Source organism: Nicotiana attenuata, unplaced genomic scaffold, assembly GCF_001879085.1.
Source record: "Nicotiana attenuata strain UT unplaced genomic scaffold, NIATTr2, whole genome shotgun sequence".
NCBI lineage: Eukaryota > Viridiplantae > Streptophyta > Magnoliopsida > Solanales > Solanaceae > Nicotiana > Nicotiana attenuata.
The window spans coordinates 143424-163649 of NW_017671820.1; the positions used below are offsets into that span (position 1 = coordinate 143424).

General features: G+C 40.3%; 1 protein-coding gene across 1 annotated transcript; it reads left to right on the forward strand.

Annotated features, from left to right (window-relative positions):
- The first annotated feature begins 907 nt into the window (after positions 1-907).
- On the forward strand, positions 908-5287 carry LOC109210402 (expansin-A3-like). Its single transcript, XM_019373814.1, has 4 exons — positions 908-1254; positions 2072-2387; positions 3302-3591; positions 5072-5287. Exons 1-4 carry the CDS (start codon positions 1104-1106, stop codon positions 5194-5196), a joined length of 882 nt encoding a protein of 293 aa, XP_019229359.1. The 5' UTR covers positions 908-1103; the 3' UTR covers positions 5197-5287.
- The last annotated feature ends 14939 nt before the right edge of the window (positions 5288-20226 follow it).

The window sequence follows — 20226 nt, forward strand, 5'->3', positions numbered from 1 at the left end:
ATTTTAAAATAAATAAATGTGTTGTTCTTTAAATAATGTTTTCAATTTTAATTTAACCTATGCATTATAGCTGTCAAGTTAATGCTTCAAGGTCAAGTACTAACACTGCGACCGATTTCCTAGTTTGAAGCTGGTTAATTATCTCATTATTTGCAAGTTGCAAATTGGTATCCTATTTGCAACCAGTATTCTCAACTAAAGAAAAAAGGTACTTAGTACTATCATAATATACTAGCAACTTGCTTCAGGTTTTCTTCCTTCTAAAACATCCACTTAATGAGAATTCGTACATAAAAGATTAGCATGCTCATCGCAACACACAAACTGAAAGATGGTTCAAATATTCTTTACCAAAAAAATAAAGGGGCATCGCGATACACGAAACATCCCATGTTTACGCAGGTTTTTTTTTGAGGAACGCATTACAAGGGGTGTGATTATGTAGCATATTCCTGATACAAGTATTAGTGACTAATTTTACGATTCAAACACATGACCTATAGGTCATAGGGAGCCGTGTATTGCTTCAGATTCATACACCTTGACGTAGCAAAGAAACCTAAAAAGAATTAGAGAGCCATAACATATGGTATGTACCAATCGTGAAGTGTTTAGGAAGTTACTAACACGAAATCAAGAAGCTCAAGCTTCCTCTTAATCTATTAAGTCTTTGCCATAAGTCTAAGCATGAATCATATATGAAACTTCATTACTTCATTGCATGTTCCATGTGCCTTGAGCAACCTAGCTATTCCCATGACCACGTGCACCTCACATGTGTCTCTATATAGATCCTATTTTTGTTCAATATTTTCGCCCTTTTCATACTATAGTCTATACCGTATAGCTTAACCCCATGATAAATACATTCACATATATGTCTCATTTAAAAAAATGGAAAGATTACAAATTAACAAAAACAGAGTATTTAATTACAGACCCTGCCATTGTAACTCCTCAATAAATACGCCCACTTAATTTCCTTTCCCTCTCAATTCGCCCTCTGCTCAAACCCCATTCCCATTTTTCCATTCCCTCTCTCTCTAAAAGCCTATTATCACACTATTTTCCCCTGTTTAGACTGAACAATTCACTGTGAGAAAATGGCTGTGAGTAATTGGACACTCTGCATTGCTAGTGTTCTCTGTTTTCTGACGGCCGTTAACGCAAAAATCTCCGGCAACTACGCCGGCGGCCCCTGGACAACTGCCCACGCCACTTTCTATGGCGGCTCTGATGCCTCTGGCACCATGGGTATTATACCTCTCCTCTCTTCTCTTCTCTTCTCTTCTCCCCATTTTAAGCAAAATTCTTCGATTTCATTTTCAATTTAAACTACTTCTATATGATAATAATCTAGTGCTAAATACTACTGCCTCTCTCCCAATTTTTATGTCATATTTATAGCCTGTTGGCCAAGCTTCTAAAATAAGCTTATTTTGATTTAAAAAAAATACTTTTGATGTGAAATAATTTTTATGTTTGACTAATTAATTTGAAAAATATTTTTTAACACTAATTATTGTTTGGCCAAATTTTTAAAAAGCGTTTCTTATATTTTTCTCAACATGTTTTTCACTATTTTTTTTTCTTTTCAAAAGTTGATTTTGGTTATACTCGAAATTACTTTTTTTTTTTTAAAACTTGACCAAACACTTTTAATTTTGAATTTTTCTTTTTTATTTTTATTTGTTAAAGAGTGCTTTTAAGCTTCTAGAAATTTGGCGAAACAGGCCATTTAGTATATCCAAAAAGAATTTTATACTTTTTTGAAAAATAATTTATTTCAAACTTCTTAATTTACTTTTAATAAGATAATTATAGTCGTACATATGTGTATGACTTATGTTAGAAGGTTACTCAGGGTCAGGGGCGGAGTTAGCCTTTCGCTTACGGGTTCGGTCGAACTAAGTAGTTTTTGTTCAAACTCTGTATTTATTTGTAAAATTCATAGAGTATGTATAAATCATTAATTTAAAATCCAATAACTTAAAAGATTTAAAATCCAATAAATTTTAAATCTGGACTCTGCTTATGCTCATGATTTAACACTAGGTGTTTTTTTTCCTAGGTGGGGCTTGTGGATATGGGAATCTATACAGCCAAGGCTACGGAGTGAACAATGCAGCACTGAGTACAGTCCTTTTCAACAATGGGCTGAGTTGCGGCGCTTGCTTTGAGCTTAAGTGTACTGATCAGAAATGGTGCACCCCTGGAAACCCTTCCATATTAGTGACCGCTACAAATTTCTGCCCACCAAACTACGCCTTGCCTAACGATAATGGAGGGTGGTGCAACCCACCTCGCCCTCATTTCGACCTTGCCATGCCTATGTTCCTCAAAATTGCTGAGTACCGTGCTGGAATTGTTCCTGTAAATTACCGACGGTAAGTCACAGTGCCTAAAGCTATAAAGCCCTTTTTTAGCTACTGCATTTTGTTTATTGATTTATGTGATAAAATCTGTTGATTAAATGACTTTTTAGGCCTGCTAAGATTAATTTTGCTATACCACAAGGAGGGGCGGATTAATAGGAAAAATTATGGAGCAAGTAAACCCATTATCTTTCTGTAAAATTAAATATTTTATGTATATATTTTCTAAAACTTGTATAATATTAACTATTGGCACCCATGCTCTAAAAAGGTTAAAAGGTGCAATTGGTTCAAGGTTGAGTTATTTACTAGAGGAATAAAAATCAATTCCCACTTAATACAATTTGTTCTTACTTTTAATAGTGCACCCATGTACGAAAAATCCTAAATTCGCCTCTGACCACAACCCACAAGTCCAAGTAAAATTTAGTATGGTCCCCTATCATCAGCTCTATCTAAATTGACCCAGTTGAAAAACGCTTTTTCCTATCTTTGGTGCGTTTGCCCTTAATAGTAGGGAACGTCAAAGTTGCAGTTTTTAGTTACTTCCGTGGAGTAGAAATGTAATTGAGACATGCAAACAGTAACCCAGGAAATTTGGGATCTGCCCTACTTAGATTTTAGTGTAGGTCTTACGTAAACGGCTCTCAAAATAATAATCGAAAATATGAATATTTATATGTTATATACGAAAAATATATAGTTATATTTACGCTTTCGCGCTAGAGAATGTAGATAGTTTCGGCTGAGGACTAAAAGTGATCTTTGTTTCATATTGTACGCGATTAATAACTTGTTTGGCAAAGCTTCTTTCTGACTAAAATATATTTTTCTAAAATTAAAATGTTTGACCATATTTTTTTATAAGGATGCATCCTAATGATCATAACCTTTACTAATAATATTTCTTTTTAAATTCTTTACAGGGTACCATGCAGAAAGCAAGGAGGAATCAGATTCACAATCAACGGTTTTAATTACTTTAACTTAGTATTAGTGACAAATGTCGCAGGAGCAGGGGATATTCAGAAGGTTTATGTTAAAGGTACAAAAACCAATTGGATAGCAATGAATCGAAATTGGGGTCAAAATTGGCAAACCAATGCTTTACTTGTTGGCCAAGCCCTTTCTTTTAGAGTCACTGCCAGTGATCGACGCAGTTCTGCTTCTTATGACATAGCACCAGCTAATTGGCAATTTGGCCAGACTTTCCAGGGTAAGAATTTCCGGGTTTAATTTCCAAAACAAAGGAAAATACTATACTGACCTTATAAAAGAAAAAAAAAAGGTTCTTTTACCTTATTATAAAAAGAAAATAGAAAAATTCACACGATTTACCGCCGTCAATTTTTTCCTTTTTTATCTGGAAAAATTTGAAGTATGCGGGAATTATTTTCTTTTCCTTTTTTAATCAACATTCTGGGGAATGGATTTGTGTTTTTTTTTTTTTTTTTTTTTTTGTTTGGGTATTTTACCTTTATGTGATGAAGTGGGTGTTGGTAAAAGTTAAATCTGGATGCTGAAGCGGCTGCAAAAGGACCAAAATTAGGGAAAACTTTGTAGCCCTCAGCTTTATTTTCATATTAATACTGATGTAATGGGAAATTACTGCCTATGCTTATGAATATATATATATTTTTATACTGCAATCCTATATTTTATTACATGTGAATATGTGATGATGTTTCAATTCATTTCCCTTCTTGCCGCGTCTTCCGAATCGTGTCTCCAACGAAAATGCAAGCAGCGATTAAATAAGCGTAAAAGGGTTGTAACATGCAACGGAATATGTTACCAAGTATAGAGGAGGGGTTCGGGAAATTAGTTCTTTTACGTTTTTGGGTTCTAAATTAATATTAACTTTTACATATTCAAAGAACTTATGATAAATAAAGTTTGAATAAAAGCTATTGATTTGACTGAACCGGTAAGTTGTACTCAGAGGCGGAGCCATGATTTGAAACTTGTGGGTTCGGGATTTTAAATCTTTTAAGTTACTGGGTTCTAAATTAATAATTTATACATGTTCAATTAATTTCTTAAGACAAATACATGGTTTGAACGAAAGCTACTGGGTTCGGCCGAACCCGTAAGTTATACTCTCCCTCCGCCCCTAGTTGTACTCTAATTCCGTCCCGTTTGTATAAAAAGGATTTGACATAATTTTGTATATTAAATTTACTATTATGCAAACTGTCATCCAAGGGTCTATTGGAAACAGCCTCTTTAATTTACTTTCACTGAGTAAGGATAAGACACATTATACTCTCCATATTCCGTGTGTGAGAATATATATACTGGGTTTGTTATTTGTTGTTGTTACCATCAAACAAACCTATAGCTAAAAGAGTACGAATTAGACAGAAACGACAATTCTTGCCTATCAACTAATTAAATCAATGACAATGAAATTTTAAATCACTGAAATGGTACTACTCTTTGGCTGGCGTATTTGTTGTTTCTAGATTGGGTCAAATTTTAAGCTCTCATCGCAATTTTACTGCATATACATTTTGTAATAAAACGATTCCAAATAGTAACAAGCAAAGAGACCTTTGAGGTAATTATGTAGTCCCTAAATTCTATGTTCTAAACAATGACCAAAATAAAGGTTGTGTAATTCAATCTAATAACTTGATGCCGTTATCGGTCCGATTTTATATACTCTATATTCCTCACTAAAACTTTTATTTCAGCTAGAGATAACAAATGGGTTCTGGAGAAGAACGGGGTAGCGGAACTACTAGCTAAGGAAGGAGCCAGAAGGAGCTTCTTGATCATGTTATTGTGTATATGTCAATTTCTCCTTTGTTTGCTATGAATGCACTAATAGCAGATTAATTAGGAACTTATGTTAGAACACATTCGGCTTGTACTATTATAGTTTGGATTATGACTCTACTTCGCATGAACTATTTGTCAAGATCCGGATTTCCCACCCTCGGGAGTCGTGATGGCGCCTACTAGTGAAAGCTAGGCAAGCCAACCAACTGAATTATTTGCTTTCTTTCCTTTTTCAAATTCGTTAACAGTTATAGGCCAACAATTTATAATCAACAAAAATTAGCAAGCGGAAGAATTAATTGTAAACTTAATAATACTACTAATACAATTCCATAAGAAACCTACCCAAGATTTGGTGTCACAACTTCACAGACTGTCTAAGAGTACTACAAATAAGGGTCTGAAAGAAATAACAAAGTACTGTCTCTGGAACTACGTAAAAGATACAGGAAAATAGATAGAGGGAGACGCCAAGGCCTGCGGACGCCTGCAGGACTACCTCGGGTCGCCTGATAAGCAAGAAGGTGAAACCTCATTGCGGTCCGAAATCTGCAGCACTGGGATCTGCACAAAAGAGTGCAGAGTGTAGTATCAGCACAATCGACCCCATGTGTTGGTAAGTGCCTAGCCTAACCTCGGCGAAGTAGTGACGAGGCTAGGACCAGACTACCAATTAAACCTGTGCAGATGAATAATGTACAGCGGAAAATAAAAGCAAAAATATATATAGTCAAGGCTGGGAGGGGGAAACATGCTGCGGGAAAATACCAAATAGCAACAGGAGGACAACAGATAAATATATGGAACACCGCAATTCAATTATCAACAAGAATCAGAAATCAAACAAATGCACGGCATCACCCTTCGTGCTTTTACTCTCATCCTCACCATAAAATCAATAGAAACTGCACGGCATCACTCTTCGTGCTCTTACTCTCATCCTCACCATAATTTCAATATAATCGACGCGGAATGGTACATCGTGCGGCACGGCATCACCCTTCGTGCTTTACACTCTTCCTCACAAATAATGATAATAATACACGGCATCACCCTTCGTGCTTTAACACTCTCTCACCAAAACAATGCACGACATCACCCTTCGTGCCTTACACTCTTCCTCACCCAAACAACAAACACAAACAATAAGGGCAAGGAATAAATGAATCAAAAAAAAAATCCCGACAAGGGAACAACATTAAAACAACAACGTCCCGGCAAGGGAACAACATTAAAACAACAACGTCCCGGCAAGGGAACAACATTTAAAACCACAACGTCCCGGCAAGGGAGCAATACCATAATCCTCTTCTCATTTTCTCATTTACCTCACAACTTGGTTCACAATTTGAGCCAATGCTTTATAAAGTTCAATTGCCAATTATACTTTCACATATCACTTTGCAACTCGAGCCAACGCTCTTCAATACACAAATACCAATATTCTTCCCACAAACCTTGCTCAACAATAGCAATTACCATATTAAACATGAACAATACAAACGGAGTCACGTTAATCACAACACAAGACTCACGGGCATGCTTGACACCAACGTATAGATACTCGTCACCGTGCCTATACGTCGTACTCAACACATAACACATAGCATATAAGACCAAACTCCTATTCCCTTAAGCTAAGGTTAGACCAAACACTTACCTCGATGCCTCGTACACAGTTCAAGCCTCAACTATAGCTTTACCTCTTGATTCCACCACCAATTCACTCGTATCTAGTCACAAGTTACTTAATTACATCAATAAATGCTAAATGAACCAATTCTAATGCATGAAAATAAGCTTTCTAAAGTTTTTCCCAAAAATTCAAAAATCGACCCCAGGCCCACATGGTCAAAACCCGAGGTTCGAACCAAAACCCGACTACCCATTCACCTACGAACTCAAATATATAACTTGTTTTGAAATCGGACCTCAAATCGAGGTCCAAATCTCAAAATTTGAAAAATCTAGGTTCTACCCAAAACACCCAATTTCCCCCATGAAAATTATTGATTTTGAGTTGGAATCAAGTGAAAAGATGTTAAGGATTGAAGAAAACTAGTTAGAAATGACTTACAATTGATTTGGAGAAGAAGTTGCCTTTGAAAAATCGCCCTAGAGTGTTTATGTTTTGAGAAGATATGAAAAAGGGTTAAAAATTCGTCTAAGTATGGATTTTACAGGTCTCTAATGTCGCAATTGCGACCAGGGTTCGCAATTGCGAACCCAGACTCTGCTAACTTCGCAAATGCGAAAAATATGTCGCATTTGCGACCTGACAAAAAATCCTGCAGCCTTCGCATTTGCGATAAAATGATCGCATTTGCGATCGAGGGAAATCCCAGGCTACTTTGCATTTGCGACTCTGCCTTCGCATTTGCAAAGAAGGCAGCCCAGGCCACAGCCAAGAGATTTTTTATGAGTAGAGATGTGACATTCAAGGAGAACATCTTTCCTTTTCAGTCAATGAAGAAAGGTGTAGATTTACCACTGTTTCTGGAGATTAATGATGCTCAAGCAGATATCTCAAGGACAACTGCACCAATAGTAGATCAGGGAGCAAATAGAAATGATGCAGGACAGGATGCAGCCACCACATTTGATCCTCCACTTGATGAACCAGCCTGTGATACTCAGTTAGCAGCAATTAATGAGCACAACTCTGATGAACAACTTCAGCATGCTGCATTGCCTATAAATAATCTTACTAAACCATCAGTTCCATTGAGGAGATCTTTAAGAGATCCAAAACCACCAACATGGCTGAAAGACTACATTTGTCCAGGGAAGGCAAGCTCATCCTCCAGTTGTATCTATCCTATGTCCAACTATTTAGACTACTCTTCTCTTTCACCAAAATATCAATCCTTCATAGATACTACTTCTGAGACAGAACTTGCATCTTATATTGAAGCAATGCAGGACCCTAGATGAATTGAAGCTATGAAAACAGAAACTGATGCTCTTGTCCTCAACAACACATGGGAGGTAGTTGATGTACCCAAAGGCATGGTTCCTATTGGCTGTAGGTGGGTGTACAAGACCAAGTATAACTCAAATAGGGAGATTTAGGGGTTCAAGGCCAGGCTAGTGGCAAAGGGTTATAGTCAGCAAGGGGGACTAGACTACTAGGAGACATTCTCTCCAGTAGTTAAAATGGTCACAGTAAGGGTGGTTATTGCTCTTACAGCCATGAATGTCTATAATGCTTTCCTTCAAGGTGATCTTGAAGAGGAAGTTTATATGCAACTCCCACCAGGTTTTGGTAGTCAAGGGGGGAACAAGGCATGCAGACTACACAAATCCTTATATGGACTCAAACAAGCATCAAGAGCTGGCATCCGGTCCGGCCCGGTCCCAAACGGGCTTCGGTGGCCGGGCTTAAATGGTCCGGGCTCAAGAGGACCGGTCTTCGTGGGCCGGGCTTTAACGGACCCGGGCTTCATGGGCTTTTGGGTGTAACCAGACCGGGACCGGGACAGTATAGTAATGGTCCCGGGTCCAAACGGGCCTAAATGGGCCTTGACTATTTTTTTAAAATTTTTTTTATCTAAGGCAATTTTTTGTAAATTATATAGCTTATATATATATTATAAGCTATATAATGGTGGATTTTATCAGAAACTCCAGACGTTCCTTGTACTGAAGCATCTATGTTTATGCCCTTTTTTGCCTTCCGACTTCAAAAAGAAAATCTAAGCTTAGTTCTACATAGATATCAGTCAAAATTGGCAAATCTAGGTATTCTCCAATACTCGAAAGAGTTAAAAATTAGGGATAGGTCAATGGGAATTTATACCCCCTTATCTTTCAATATTTCTTCTCGAAAGAGATAAATCTAAGTTGAAGGACCAGACACTCCCTTTTCACGGCAATAAAAGTTCTCCTCTATTTTATTTCCTACTTGTTAGTCAACTTGCTGTATATTTTAAGGTTAAAATTTGTTGCTCAAAGATCAATTTGTGGTTTAAATCTAGTAATGATTACACGTAATTATTCTATTTTAGCTGAATTTATTCCCTAAACCTGTTAGTATGATTTACTTTGACTTGCCTTTAAGAATATTTCCCCATTTTTATCTACTTTCCTTTAATACTTTGGAATTTATTTGCAATTCTTTGCCTTTTTCTTTTGGGGAGGGGAATGCGCTTTTCTTTTACTGGTCGTGTAAGAATATCTGATGGGATTTGTTTTGGGACGTTTGGTCCATAGCTTTAATATTTCGGATTGGATGGTCGAATTGTGTAATATAATATGAGAATCAATCGTGGTGAGCTTATTTTACAAGATAGGTAAGTATACGGTCGAAATCATATGCCTCTGATTTATAGGCTCGAGGTTCCGTCCTAGGCCCGAGCCCGAGCAAGGTCGAGTTTGAAATCGGTGGACCAGACTCAAGCTCGAAGACAGAGTGCAATGCTCGGATAGGAGTTCGAAGAATACCAAGGCCAAGTGTGCTCGACCCCGAAATAGTACCGTTATGGGTTTGTAACAAAATGAGCTAGTTTCCTACCACGTCCCAAGATCATGGCGCAAATCACGGGATATGATTGTACGATTCCGTACTAGGCGGTTAGACAACTGTATCAGGAATATTCCCTACTGTAAATAGAAATATTCCATATTTAGGATTCCGCTATTATATAAAGGGGGACCCCAATCATTTGTAGGACACATAATCACTGAGAAAAGAATATACTCTCTACTTTTTGCCTATTGTTCATCAGCATTGTCCTTTAGCTCTGTTGCTCTTGCTTTACTTTTCTTACGTTATCGCTCTTAGCCCATCTCGAGGTCATTATTGTCAAGTAACATTGGTTTGATTCACTTATCTCTTTCATTTCTACTTCATATTTCTTGACTATTAATTGGTATTGAACTAAATCACATATCTTTAAAACCACAAATCAAATTTAATTGTTACTCGTATTTTCGAGGTAAACAGTTTGGCGCCCACCGTGGGGCTAAAGATAATAATGATTATTTATTTACCGATTTTTATTACACACGTTATTTTTACACTTGGTCTTGTCAAGAATTTTTGATTTTCAAGCTGAAACATGTCTAGCTCACAAAACGCACATGTTCATGACAATGAAGGTCTTGGTGAAAACAACAATGTAGGGATCGGTGTACCACCGGTAAACCCTGGGGAAGTGCCAAACATTGAACCAGTTGATGTTGGTTCTCACATTGGTATAAACACCAACTTAGGCACAGACCCCGAAGGGAGTGTACGCAGGGAAGCCCGACCAGAGGACCAAGGAGCACCAGGAATAGGAGATGGGGGAGTCAGCCTCCAAGTGATATTCGAGATGCTGCAGGATAAGAAAATTGCCATCGCTCAACTTCAAAGTCAAAATAAGACTCCGAGTGTAACTGAACATGAAAACGATCGACATGCTGAGCCAACGCCAGAAAAGTCAAATGAAAGCGGCTCGGGGACTGACCCCACGATTATGAAGATGCTCGAAGAGCTTACCAAGAGGATCGAGTCCAGAGAAAAGAAAATTGAAGGCAATGATAAGAAGTGGAGACTTATAACTCCCGTGTAGACCAGATACCGGGGGCACCTCCAGTTTTGAAAGGATTAGATGCCAAAAAATTCATACAAAAACCATTCCCCCAAAGTGCGGCTCCGATGCCTATTCCTAAAAAGTTTTGCATGCCCGATATACCCAAATATAACGGAATAACCGACCCTAATGAGCATATTACTTCATACACTTGCGGGATCAAAGGAAATGATTCGATTGACGCCGAGATTGAATCAGTCTTGTTGAAAAAGTTCGGAGAAACATTGTCGAAAGGAGCCATGATTTGGTACCACAATTTACCTCCTAACTCTATTGACTCATTGCTATGTTAGCAGACGCCTTTGTGAAAGCACATGCCGAGGCCATAAGGGTGGCCACGAGGAAATTAGACGACTTCAAGATAAAACAAAGGGATGATGAGATGTTGAGGGAGTTCGTGTCCAGGTTTCAGATGGAAAGAATGGAATTACCACCGGTCTCCAATGACTGGGCAGTACAGGCGTTTATGCAAGGTTTGAACAAACGGAGCTCAACTGCCTCTCGACAGTTAAAGCAGAACTTGATTGAGTATCCAGCTGTGTCGTGGTCAGATGTGCACAACCGATACCAATCAAAAATCAGGGTCGAGGACGACCAGTTGGGAGACCCCTCGGGTTGAATTCATCCTAACAGGTTTGTGGCCAAGCCCCCGAGGGGTACGAACACGGAATCAAGATCGAATAGGGAACGGTATCAACCGTGTGTCGATCGAAGGAACAACGGTTCAGGTCGGAACACTCCTTGGAAAGATTGGAGAAATGATCGAGGTCAAAATTCTCGGGGACTCATGAGTAAAAGCGGATGCAATAAGCATGCTGATCCCGCAGAGGCACCTCGATTATCAGAGTATAACTTCAGCATAGACGCATCCAGGATTGTGTCAGCTATTGGAAGAATCAAAGACACCAAGTGGCCCAGGCCTATACAGACTGATCATTCTCAAGGGAACCCAAACTTGATGTGCAAGTATCATGGCACACATGGTCATAGAATAGAAGATTGAAGGCAGCTAAGGGAAGAAGTGGCTCGGTTGTTCAACGAGGGCCACCTTCGAGAATTTCTAAGTGATCAGGCTAAGAATCACTTCAAGGAGAGAGATGCAAGGAGAAATGAGCAAAAAGAACCACAACATGTAATCCACATGATCATTGGAGGAGTCGATGTCCCTCAACGACCTGTGTTCAAATGCACCAAGGTGTCGATCCCGAGAGAGAAACGGACTTGGAGCTATGTGCCTGAGGACGTCCTATCATTCTGCGACGAAGAAGCAGAAGGCATATCTCAGCCCTACAACGATGCCCTGGTAATCTCTATCCTTTTAAATAAAATTCAAGTTAAACGTGTTTTAGTGGATCCAGGTAGCTTAGCGAACATAATCAGATCGAGGGTCGTGGAGCAACTCGACCTACAAGATCAGATTGTACCTACATCCCGGGTCGTCAATGGCTTCAACATGGCAAGCGAAATGACAAAAGGAAAGATTATCTTGCCAGTAAACGTTGCCGGGACCATACAAGACACCAAGTTCCATGTCATCAAAGGTGACATGAGGTACAACGCACTCCTCGGGAGACCATGGATACACAACATGAGGGCAGTGCCTTCAACTCTTCACCAGATGATGAAGTTCCCGACGAAGGAAGGAGTAAAAACAGTCTACGGAGAGCAACATGCTACAAAAGAGATGTTTGCGATCGAGGAAGTGGTGCCGATGCCAGAGTCCATGACCTCAGAGAAACCGAGCTCCAAAGGTAAGCAGGCGGCCAAATAGCAATCACAGCCCCCAGCCTCGACGGAGTTGGAACAACAGGTAATCGAAGGTGAAGAAGAGGACTTCCTTACTCCTCGAACCTTCATCGTTCCCGAAGAGTCCGATGCAACCAAGTCAACTGCCCGAGAGAAAGGTATACTTGGGAACGGGATTGACCCCCAAACTCAGGGAAAAACTCATTAAGTTTCTTATTGATAATATGGATTGCTTTGCTTGGTCCCATTTAGATATGACAAGGATTCCACTATGCATCGGCTGAGCACCGATCCCAGGTTCAAACCGGTGAAGCAAAAAAGGAGGCCTCAGTCCGAGGTAAGACATGCCTACATAAAAGACGAGGTAACCAAACTTCTTAAAATAGGACCCATTCGGGAGGTAAAATATCCCGAGTGGTTAGCCAACGTAGTTGTAGTTCCGAAAAAAGGGAAACAAGCTTAGAATGTGTGTAGACCGTAAGGACTTGAATAAGGCATGTTCGAAGGATTCTTTTCCATTGCCAAACATCGATCGTATGGTCGATGCCGCAGCCGGCCATGGGATCCTAACTTTTCTCGACACCTATTCCGGGTACAATCAAATTCAGATGAACCCGGAGGACTAGGAAAAGACTTCATTTATTACTAAATTTGGAACTTATTGTTACAACATAATGCCCTTCGGGCTTAAAAATGCAGGAGCTAAGTACCAACGCCTAGTTAACAAAATGTTCGAAGAACAAATGGGTAAAACAATGGAAGCCTATATCGATGATATGTTGGTTAAGTCCCTGCGGGGTATGAAGCAAAGGCGGGCTCGACAGATATCACTTTAGTTCTTGCTGACATTCCAGGGTCCACGCGAAGTCCTTTTTCTTTTTGAGCAAGGAGAAGAACCGGTAACTCTGATCCAACGACCTCGAAATGAATCGACCCAGAGCAGCTATTCGCCTTGTTAGCCTTTGCACGATCTTCACACTATCCACGATCGTGATATCTTCGATATCCTTGATCTTACCGGGATTGATTTCAATACCCCGATTTGACACCATGAAGCCGAGGGACTTACCCGAGCCAACTCCGAAGGAACATTTCTCCGGGTTAAGCTTCGTGTTGTATTGCCTCAAAATTTCGAATGTTTCCTGCAAACGAATTAAATGGTCCTCTGTTCAAGGTAGATGAAAAACGAGAAGCAACACTTGTTCGAATGGTCACGCAAAAGCGAAGGATCAAAAGATACTGAAATAGAAGGACCAACCTCCGACATTTCAGAGTCGGAGACTTAGTACTACTAAAGTTCACCCTCAATACTCGAGACCTGAACGAAGGAGAACCGGGCCTGAACTGGGAAGGACCGTACTGAGTCCTCAGAAATTGTTGGTAAAGGATCTTACAAACTCAGCACGATGAAGGTGAACAACCGCCAGACAATTGGAACATATCATTACTAAAACGATACTACTGCAAAGGTATGACTTTATTCTTTGTCCATTTGAGTTCAAAACTAACTTATTACAGATTTTCGATCAAAGCTCTCGAAGGTACACGATCTCGAAGGCACCCTTTTTACACGAAGGCCTTAGGTTTTAAAGCATGCGTTGCACTCTTTTTCCCTTAGATCGGATTTTCTCCCAAATGGGTTTTACCAGCAAGGTTTTTAATGAGGCAACAATTACATGCTGCCCAAGGAGAACTCAACAGTATCCAAGGCTTCTTTTCAGTCAACCTCGAATACTGGGGGGCATCACCCTTGGAGGTTATATTTTCAAGGAAAATACTTCACGCCTAAGAGGGCCTCGATAGGAATATTTTATAATGAGCCAAACGGTCAGATGAACCGTGTCCATATAGAATAGCCGAGCCTCGACGGTGAAACATGTACGCATGTATCAATTATTTGGAGAAACATTCTATTTATATCAAAAAACACTTTGTGTCTCAAAGAAAGTCTACTATCATACGAACTCTACATTCATAATCCTAAGGGAAACGGCTCAAGGGCCAAAGCACGAATATAACCCCGAGACACCGGGAACTGTTATCAACAGTCAACATATCCGAGCCATCAAATACTCGGACTCATAAGACCTCAAAGAGGCATCCCCTCGAAACAAAGGCCAAGGCCAATATACTCGGGGACTAACCTTTCGAACAACTTCGAAAGGTTATCAGGGAACAAGTCCAAGAGACATACCCCAAGGCTACGGCCATATTAAAGGCTACGACCGAAATAATACGGCTCGGAGATGTCCGACTTCCGCTATAAATTAAAGGCCTTCAAACATTTTGTAAAAATCGGTAAAATCAGGCTACCCTCGGCAAAAGCAAAATATAAAGGGCTTCGATAAATTCAGCCCTCGAATAATCTAAAGGCTTCGATAATAGCAGCCTTCGAATAAACCTCAAGAGGTATTAGATTTTTGTCATACGAACAAGTTACTAATAAGGTTCCGATACGTTGAACCCTCCAAAAAACCCAACGGGTACAAAAAACACATGCCAAGGCATACAAAAATTTTTACTAAGTTTTTTAGCCGAAAAGAGGGAAAAACATATAGCCATTCCAAAGGCCGAATTGGCCCAACTTAAGGAGCTTAAGGACCAATCTAAAAGAGCCTAAGGGTCGATCTAAAAGAGCCTAAGGGCCAAAATACATTGAGTTCGAGACCCTGCTCTCACTCAACTCGGATTCAAGAGTCCCGACATCTCGAGCTCACATCGAATCGATTTAAACTTAGCTCGAGGATTATTATATCTATCGATAAAGACCTAAGGGTTTGTCATATCCCAAGTCCAAATCAATTCTCGGACCGATCATTCAAGTTATACAATCAAAGTATTCCATAAACAAAGAAAAAATGAAATCCAGCACAAGTCGAAAATAAGATAAAAAGTTCCTCTTGTATTTCCAAAAGGTGATTACAAAAGATATCTACACAAGGGATACTTGCACACAAAATGCGAATAAGGAAACCTAAATCTACTTCGGGGCCATATCTTTGGCACCTGCGTCTTCAGGAGCAGTATCTCCGGGGGCCTCGCCCTCGGCGACTCCATCTTCGTCTCCTCCACTCTCGGAGCCACTGGATGAATCATCCTCATCAGAAAGCAAAGCGGCAGCTTCTTCTTCCAGGGTCTTCGCCTTTTCAATATCGGCTGAGAGATCGAAGCCACGAGTGTGTACCTCCTCGAGGGTTTCCCTCTGGGACTATCGCCTGGCATGGTCGAGTGCACATGATAACTTAACTTCGGTCGCAGTATAGATTTCCTTGGCCCGGGCATTAGCTGCTTTGGCGTCGGCTCGGTACGAGGACATAATTGCCTCAGCATCAGATTTGGCCTTAGCCAGCTCAGCAGCAAATTTAGCCTTAAGCCCCTCAATTTTGCGACCTCGAGCCAAGCCCTCTTCCTTCACACTTGGGAACTGACGTTCGAGTGAAGCCAACTGCTCCTGAAGGGTTTCTTTCTCAGAAGCCAGATTGTCCATGCCTTGCCTGCAACCCATGGTTTCGGCCTCCTTCATCTTGAGCTCCTCTCGAAGCTGCTCCACCAGTGCGCCCTTTCGTTGAAACTACAAAATAAAAATTATTAGAAGACCGAATAGGTTGGTCCATGACAAAACTTCAGAGGGAATATTACCTTTTCGGTAAGCTCGGATCGTTGTTGACAAGCCTTTGCCAATTCGGCTCGAAGGTCGCTAATTTCCTTCTCTTTCTTAACATAGAGGGTTTTAAGACTGTCCATCTCTTCCGAGATCTTCTTAAGCTCAGCCTCACATCGAGCATGATCAGCTCGAGACTTGGATAATGCCCATTTATAGAGCACCAGAGCCATCATAAAAAAGGGGGAAAGTTAGATTCAAAACAACAAAAGCAAAGCGCAGTCGTAATTCTAAAGGACAGAAAACTCACTTGTTTGAAGAGTCGACGAGCCTCTTCAAAGATGAAAGAAACATCTGGATCGGGGCCACCTTCAATCCCCACGAGGCATTCTCGAAAGATGTCATGCTCTTCGTGCCTTGCCCCCACTTCAGAAGATCTGATATTCTGAGCATCTCGGATTTGTCCCTCGGAGAACTCGGGACCAGGCGGTGAGTCATCCACATTGATTACCCCAAGCGATCCACTCGGGGCATTCTCTTCTATTTGAAGGGGCTCGGGATCGGGCCACTCAGCCTCGCCCTCCAAATGGCCTCTTAAGCGAGGTGACTTTTTTCTACCCGATGGCTCAGGGACTTTGTTTGAACTCCCCTCGTAGATCTCTTTGGCTTTAGAATGAACCACATCAACCATCACCTGTTCGACAGACTTCGAAGCACCGGTGTTTCCTCTTTTACGAGCTACCAACAGGAAATCGTCATCTTCTTCTTCTTCTTGATCCTGAAGGCGTTGGGCTATTTCCTAAGATAAGGCCACCGTATCGGCCTTGGATTTTCGAGCCGCAGTTTTCTTGGGCTTCGAAGTATTTGCGGATGGCTCCCTTTTTCTTTTCTTTTCTTTAGAAGGCTTCGAGATCTCTTCTTCACCAGCCGGGGCCGGCCGCATAGCAATGACGTCTCCCAGACCTGCACAAAACCAATGTAAGTATCCCACTAAAGAAGTACAAGTAAACAAACAAGAGAACTCACCATGATTTTTGGCCTCCCATCGTCCCTTGGCCAAATCTCGCCAGCAACGCTCCGAATACGAGGAAGTGGAAGTCAGTTTTCGGACCCAGCCTTCAAGGTTTGGGCCGTACCAGGAAACCAAGCAGTAGCTGCGCCATCGGAATGGCGTTAGACCAAGGGAAAAGATAAAGCCGAGAAAAAGAAGAGAAGGCAGGGTATAAAGTTACTGTGCGCTGTTTCATGTTCCACTCCTCGGGGAACGACATCCAATCAGCAGGAATCAGGTCGGAGGTCCTGATTCGGACAAACCGGCTCATCCACCCTCGGTCTTTGTCCTCATCGATACTGGAGAAGAGAGATTTCAAATATCGACGTTGTAGTTTTATCAAGCCACCTCGGTAAAGTCGAGGACTGTATAGCCTGATTAAATGGTCGATGGTGAAAGGCATCCCCTCGACCTGACTCGAAAAGAATCTGATCAAATGAACGATTCGCCAGAATGAAGGGTAGATCTGGCCAAGCGTCACCTGGTATCATCGGCAAAATTCAAGAATGACCGGATCTCTAGGACCTTGAGCTTGAATTGCAGGGCCCGGCAAGAATAGATAGGTATATACACTTAAGTACCTCGCTTTATATGTAGTGATCTCCTCCTCGGGGGAAGGGATCAATACGACTTTGTTCTCCCACTTACAGTCATTCTTTACTTGTTGGAGCTCGTATTATCAAACAGACGTATCGAGACATGGGCTCGCATCGGCCTGGTGTTGATACAGGTTTCTTGATCTTGAAATCGGATGTTATTTCACATGGCAAGGGAATGCACTCCTCAACATGAGGGGGCACTACCGTTTTAGTCTTGGTCGATCGAGAAGATGAAGAAGCTTTTTCTTTTTGGGGAACCGATTTAGATGTCTTAGCCATTATAATACGGAAATTCAAGAAACTGGAGAACGTTGATAATGAAGTAAGAGCTAATAGAAGAGAAGGGAGAATTCAGAGAAGTTGAAAGAGCTAATGAGACTTTGAGAACAATATGAGAATAAAGTTTGCAAGATTGTGAAGTTGATCTATTTATAGGGGTCATTTAAGCGTACTGAGGAAGCCAAAAGGCCGACCGTCAATTGCCTCCAGTTAATGATTTTGGGAACCGCACGAAAAGAAACCTTTCAGTCACTTCGGCAGCTGACATCATGAGATTGGCATCAGGATCAAGGCGTCAAAGATTAGTTTGTTTCTTACGACCTATTTCGAGTTCGAGCAAATGCTCACTCAACTACTAAGCCCAAGGGATACCTGAGTTTGAGAAAATTCTCACTCGGGGACTATCTACGAAGCTTAAGGGCTAACTTTATTTCAAATTCGAGACCTTGCTCTCACTCAACTCGGACTTAGGAGTCCCGATGTCCCGAGCTCGCATCAAAACAATTCGAGCCTAGCTTGAGGATTAACAAAAACCTTAAGGGGTATTATATTGATCAAACCTAAGGGTTTATTATGTTCTGAGCCCAGTATTCGGACTAATCAATAAAGCTATATGATCAAATTTTTCACAAGTAAAGGACGGAATGGAATTCGACACGAGCCAAAAACGAGGCAAAGAGATCCTTTTATATTTCCAAGAGATGGTTACAAAATATATTTACAACATCCAAGAAGGATCTTTACACAGGAACAAAAAAGCAAAATACAGAAGCCAAGAACCTAATCTACTTTTAAGGCCACGTCCATGAGAGCGCCATCTTCAGAAAAGTCCTTCCAGGGGACCCCATTTTGATCTTTGAAAATGTTTGTGTCGTAAGCACGTAATTTTTGACCCGCACAAAATTTTACATTAGTTGTAGTATTTTAAATATTTACTTGAGTTATTATAGATTTTTAATCCATTTTTATTACTACTTTATTAGTTTAATTTTATTATTTTAGTATTTAAAAATTAAAAGAAAATACAAAAAAAAATTTCGATTTTTATATTTAGTTTTATTTTCGTAGTTTATTTTGATTAATTAAGAGTGATTTTTATATATTTTAGAAGTACAGTACATTATTTTAGTCTTACTACCATATTTAAGCCCAGGAAGACAAAGGCCCATTCTTGCCAACCAATTAGCCCACTCTCCACTTAAAAGGCAAAATTTAATCTTAGCCATTTATTTCCTTCTAATCCAATGGCCATCTTCCGTTCCCACCTCCATATAAAATTGTGATGACCCAAAAGGTCATCACTTGTTTTAGAAACAAATTCAGTGTTCCGAGGCCTAAAAATCTCCTTTTGACCTTACCTCGATTTACGTGCGTGGTCCGGACCTATATCCGGAAAGCCTTCTATGTGAAAATATGAGAAATAGAAATTTCTAGAGTTAAAATTTGATTATGGTTGAATTTGGTCAATAATTTTAGCAAACGGACCCGGATCCGTGTTCCGACGATCCCGGGAGGTCCGCAGTAAAATATGGGACTTGGGCATATGCCCAGAAATAAATTCCGAGGTCCCAAGCCTTAGAAATCAATTTTTGAAAGAAATTATTTTGTTGAATTATCTAAGAAATGAAGAAAAGAATTAATGTTTGAAACCATTGGTATCGGGCCCGTATTTTGGTTTCGGAGCCCGATACAAACTTGTTATAGTATTTAAATGATAACTGTGAAATTTGGTAAAAAGCGAAGTTTATTTGACGTGAGTTGGACTTCCGGTTGAAGAGTTATGAACTTTAAGTGTTCATGATGAAAATGATGAGTTTTGAGGTTTAATTCATGGTTTTACATGTTATTTTGATGATGTGATCGCACGAGTAGGTCCATATGATATTTCAGGGTTAGTATGCATATTTGGTTTGGAGTCCTGAGGGCTCGAGTGAGTTTCAGATAGGTTCCGGGAGGTGTTAAACATAAAAACATAGCTGTTGCAGGTTCAGAGAAGTTGCAGATCTTTGAACCCGCCTGTGCGGTCCACAATGATTTTGTGCGACTGCGGAAGGGGCCTTTGAGCATCAGTAGAGAAAGTTATGGCCATAATACTAAAGCATGTCACTGCAGTCAACATTGTGAGCTCCGCGGCCGCACTCGATTTTGTGCGGTCCGCACAGAGGGTCTGAGATGGGTATATTTAAATGGGATTTTCAGTTATTTTTCATTTTTC